The sequence below is a fragment of the Salmo trutta genome, chromosome 28, assembly GCF_901001165.1.
Source record: "Salmo trutta chromosome 28, fSalTru1.1, whole genome shotgun sequence".
Taxonomy (NCBI): domain Eukaryota; kingdom Metazoa; phylum Chordata; class Actinopteri; order Salmoniformes; family Salmonidae; genus Salmo; species Salmo trutta.
The window spans coordinates 33632585-33638027 of NC_042984.1; the positions used below are offsets into that span (position 1 = coordinate 33632585).

Below are 5443 nucleotides of genomic sequence, written 5' to 3' on the forward strand. Positions count from 1 at the left end.
TCCAATAGCACTGCCTGACTAACTCGGTGTCGCTTGGGAAATTAAGTAGTTTGAGGCCCTCACATATTTCATGTGCATGCTTCCAGATGAAACCTTAATATGATTTCTCCTTTGGCTCAGCAGCACCCCTCCCCTCTCTCTCTCTCTCTCTCACTCCCCCTCCTTCCCTTAAGCTCTTGTTACCCTGGCAGCCTCTGCAGAATTGTTTATCACTCTATTTCCAGATCTCTCCATCCTACTATCTTTTCTCTCTCTTCTTTGTAAACACTTGCCTTTCTTGTCTTGATCTATTCACGGCTACAAAATATTTATTTTCAGTCTCTCTTTTCAGTCTCTCCTCACAGGAGACTAGGTACAACTTCAAAAGAACTGACTTTGATCAAAACGAGCTGGCATGTAACGACGTACCACTGGTGGGAACCCAGCAGACACAGAACACCCAGAAGCAAAGAACACCATAGGGGGTTCACCTACTTTCTAGACCACTTAAGAAACAGATACAGATACACAAGCTGTGATCACTCCCCCAAACATTCCAAGGGAAGGTTCCAATAAAATATCTTGTTCCCTTCCCATCAACATTATGTATCCCTTTGTTATAGATCTCAAACTTTCTGGATAGGCAGATTATGTTGGGTGTAAGCAAACATATGATTATAGCTCCACATAGGCCAGCTAGTCGGCTATATTGCTTAACCCTATTTGATACTTTTAGATCCCCGAAGGAGAATCAACCAGGACAGAGGGGAAGGGGGTGAATAATCAGAATGGAATTGGGCCATTGATTGGAACAGAGCGCAAAGGTCAAAGCAGTTCAATTTTGACAGGAAGTGCGAGCTTGTTCTTTAACCTCCCTCTTTTGATTTGCTCAATACTCTTCCAGCCGGACTGAGACAATGGCAGAGACAACAAACAAGGACTGACTCTTGCTAGTCTTGGGTTAGGTTTTAATGTGCATTATCTCTATCTGTCCACCAAAAGTGCTACAGTAAAACCATTGTACAAATGTATATAAATTAAGTAATACATTTGAGAGTATCATTTTTACAGTAGGCTTTCAGTGAAAAATGGGCATAAAGCATGTGTTTAGCTGAGGAGTTAGATAATTATTTATTATTATAAGATAATACACTGTACAGAACAAATAACCTGTATTCCTGTAATACAACTGAACACATGAACTGCTGTTGTATACCCCCCTGATTCTATCTGTCGCTAAGGGTGTGGCCGCTACTGCTCAGCACTGAGCTATTGATCCACAGCAAGACACACACACACACACACACACACACACACACACACACACACACACACACACACACACACACACGCACACTGTCATGATATAGGCCAGCTCTACCAGAAAGAGGGGTTACAAAGTGTTTGAGCTGCAGAATTTAGATATCACACTGGGGTCCAGGTGTCTTTCCTTACTACGGTGGAGGCCTTAGAGGCTTCTCTCTCTCCAATCTTTATCTCTCTCTGTTTACCAGCTGAGCAGGGTGCTACTGCTGGCCCTAGTGGCTAATGTCTGGTGTCTGTCTGCAGTCAATACACATGTGACATTGGCTAATTAGGACTAGGCCAGGCACAACACACCTGACAACCTTTTACATGACATAGACATAAACCATCCAGATTTTCAAACCATCACACACACACACACACACACACACACACACACACACACACACACACACACACACACACACACACACACACACACACGCACACACACACACACACACACACACAATACAATCATAATAAGACATGTTCAAACTTTGGATTAACATTTACACTCATTTTTTGAGTAAGTTGCAAGCAAGAGAACCGATTACCAAAATGTTACCTCCCCACATCAGTAGCCTATTCAGCAATTGTGTTGCCACAATTGGCCAAATCTATACAATTGCACGTTTTTATTATCTATGTCTCCAGTGACTCATTTCCCTACTTCTTTTTTTAACTGGACAAGCATTTCAGTTTTGAGCTTTGATTGGTGCCCATGGGATGCATCCATCAAAGTCTATTCATTTCCACAAATTAATATTGATCAGAAATTGCTTACTGTATGTCATATTGGGGATCTTACATTATTTGAAATGACGCAAGTTGTGCTGTAAAACATAACTCGCGCTAAGCGACATTGTGACAAAAGGAGTGGTCCCATCTGCATCAGGACCAGTAACCTTTCGTCAATATCACAAAGACCGTCGTTTATACAACGTTTGAAATATTCCATCAAAGGCTTTACTGTTTGAGCGTATATTTAGCGTAATCTAGCCTAACGTTTAGTCAATAGGTAGGCTAGGTGACTCTATATGGTAGCCTTGTCTGTAACATGAAGTGAGTGCACCCACACGGGTTGCTCCTAGTCACCCAGACAGGTCGCACCTCGAGCCATCACCAAATCTACAGTAACGCAGCCGACTATGCTTGAAATAACAACGCTTTTCCCCGACTCTTACCTGATACTGTGCTCGCCATGGTAACTGACGGGAAAGGCGATGAGGGAGAAGAAATGCTTGTGTATCCGTGTGAGGGTGGAAGCTGTCCGCTGCTGCGTTAATGAACAATGAACAACGCACTCTAGTCAGATCTAACGGGCTGCGGTCTGTCAAGAGGAGGGGTTAAGGAGAAGAGGCGGAGGAGTGAGCGCTTGAAGACACACACGCGTGCACGCACACAGGATATGGGTGGCTATAAGGATGGACAGAGGCAGATGGATGGGTGTATAGGATTATTATCTAAGACTAACAGAAAATGGTAGCCTTCACTTTTGGCACCTTAAGAGGCATGGGCATAGGTGTGGATTAAGGACACCCCTTCAGCACCACGGACAGTGCCACCGACCACCAACCAATTTGTAGTCTATTCTTGTGTATTGAAATGGCGAGTTGTTTGCAACTGCTTGTACATCTATATCCAATAGTAAAGTCAGTAAAAAGTAATTGTCTCTAAGTTCACACTCCTAAAACCTTTCTTTCTCTTTCCATTAACCAAGTTGCATAACCCAAACAATCTATCGCTCTACTGTATCTATCTACACTACATGGGCAAAAGAATGTGGACACCTGCTTGTCGAATGTCTCATTCCAAAATCATGGGCATTAATATGGAGTTGGCCCCCCCTTTGCTGCTATAACAATCTCCGCTCTTCTGGGAAGGCTTTCCACTAGATGTTGGAACATTGCTGCGGGGACCTGCTTCCATTCAGCCGCAAGAGCATTAGTGAGGTCGTGCTCTGATGTTGAGCGATCAAGCTTAACACCAGTCCAGCCGACGCTTGGCATTGCATATGGTGATCTTAGGCTTGTGTTCGGTTACTCGGCCATGGAAACCCATTTTATGAAGCTCACAACAAACTGTTTGTGTGCTGACATTGCTTCCAGAGGCAGTTTGGAACTCGGTAGTGAGTGTTGCAACCGAGGACCAACGACTTTTAAGCACTACGTGATACAGCACTGGGTGTCCTGTTCTGTGAGCTTGTGTGGCCTACCACTTCGTGGCTGAGCCGTTGTTGCTCCTAGACCTTTTCACTTCACAATAACAACACTTACAGTTGACAGGGGCAGCCCCAACTGAAAGGTGGCATCCTATGATGGTGCCACATTGAAAGTCACTGATCTCTTCAATACGGGCCATTCTACTACCAATGTTCATCTACGGAGATTGCATGGCTTTGTGCTCGATTTTATACACCTGTCAGCAACGGGTGTGGCTGAAATAGCGAAATCCACTAATTTGAAGGGGTGACCACATACTTTTGTAGTGTATCTATCTGTCACGTCCTGACCATAGAGAGCTCTTATTTTCTCTGGTAGAGTAGTTCAGGCCGTGACTGGGGGGGTTTATCTAGTTTATTTAGTTCTATGTTGTTTGGTTCTAGTTTCTTTTTTCTATGTTGGGGTTTTTGTATGATCCCCAATTAGAGGCAGCTGGTCATCGTTGTCTCTAATTGGGGATCATATTTAAGTAGTTGTTTTTCCCACCTGTGTTTGTGGGAGATTATTTTGAGTTAGTGCATGTTGCACCGCTTTCGTCACGGTTTGTGTTTTGTTTGTAGTTTATTTTTTGTTTTGCAAAGTTTCACATTAAAATAAGCCACGCTGCGCTTTGGTATCCTTCCTACGACGAACGTGACACTATCTTTCTATCTACAGTTGAAGTCGGAAGTTTACATACACCTTAGCCAAGTATATTTATACTCAGTTTTTCACAATTCCTGACATTTAATCCAGTATCAAATAAAATCAAATAACATTTATTTATATAGCCCTTCTTACATCAGCTGATATCTCAAAGTGGTGTACAGAAACCCAGCCTAAAACCCCAAACAGCAAGCAATGCAGGTGTAGAAGCACGGTGGCTAGGAAAAACTCCCTAGAAAGGCCAAAACCTAGGAAGAAACCTAGAGAGGAACCAGGCTATGAGGGGTGGCCAGTCCTCTTCTGGCTGTGCCGGGTGGAGATTATAACAGCACATGGCCAAGATGTTCAAATGTTCATAAATGACCAGCATGGTCAAATAATAATAATCATAGTAGTTGTCGAGGGTGCAACAAGTCAGCAACACAAGAGTAAGTGTCAGTTGGCTTTTTCATAGCCGATCTTTGAGAGTATCTCTACCACTCCTGCTGTCTCTAGAGAGTTGAAAACAGCAGGTCTGGGACAGGTAGCACGTCCGGTGAACAGGTCAGGGTTCCAGCAGGTCTGGGACAGCAGGTCTGGGACAGGTAGCACATCCGGTGAACAGGTTAGGGTTCCATAGCCGCAGGCAGAACAGTTGGAACTGGAGCAGCAGCACGGCCAGGTGGACTGGGGACAGCAAGGAGTCATCATGCCAGGTAGTCCTGAGGCATGGTCCTAGGGCTCAGGTCCTCCGAGAGAGAGCGAAAGAGAGAATTAGGGAGAGCATATTTAAATTCAGTCAGTTAGGATCACCACTTTATTTTAAGAATGTGAAATGTCAGAATAATAGTAGAGAGAATGATTTATTTCAGCTTTTATTTATTTCATCACATTCCCAGTGGGTCAGAAGTTTACATACACTCAATTAGTATTTGGTAGCATTGCCTTTAAATTGTTTAACTTGGGTCAAACGTTTCGGGTAGCCTTCCACAAGCTTCCCACAATAAGTTGGGTGAATTTTGGCCCATTCCTCCTGACAGAGCTGGTGTAACTGAGTCAGGTTTGTAGTCCTTCTTGCTCGCACATGGTTTTTCAGTTCTGCCCACACATTTTCTATAGGCTTGAGGTCAGGGCTTTGTGATGGCCACTCCAATACCTTGACTTTGTTGTCCTTAGGCCATTTTGCCACAACTTTGGAAGTATGCTTGGGGTCATTGTCCATTTGGAAGACCCATTTGCGACCAAGCTTTAACTTCCTGACTGATGTCTTGAGATGTTCCTTCAATATATCCACAAAATGTTCCTACCTC

At 43.8% G+C, this 5443-nt stretch overlaps 1 protein-coding gene across 1 annotated transcript in view; it reads right to left on the minus strand.

Moving 5' to 3' along the window:
• LOC115166071 (stathmin-3) overlaps positions 1 to 2710 on the minus strand; it is a 12380-nt gene extending 9670 nt beyond the window's left edge. The window contains exon 1 of the mRNA XM_029719720.1: positions 2472 to 2710. Coding sequence (XP_029575580.1) covers positions 2472 to 2490 — 19 coding nt within the window. The 5' untranslated portion in view covers positions 2491 to 2710. The remainder of the gene's footprint in view (positions 1 to 2471) is intronic.
• Positions 2711 to 5443: the final 2733 nt, after the last annotated feature.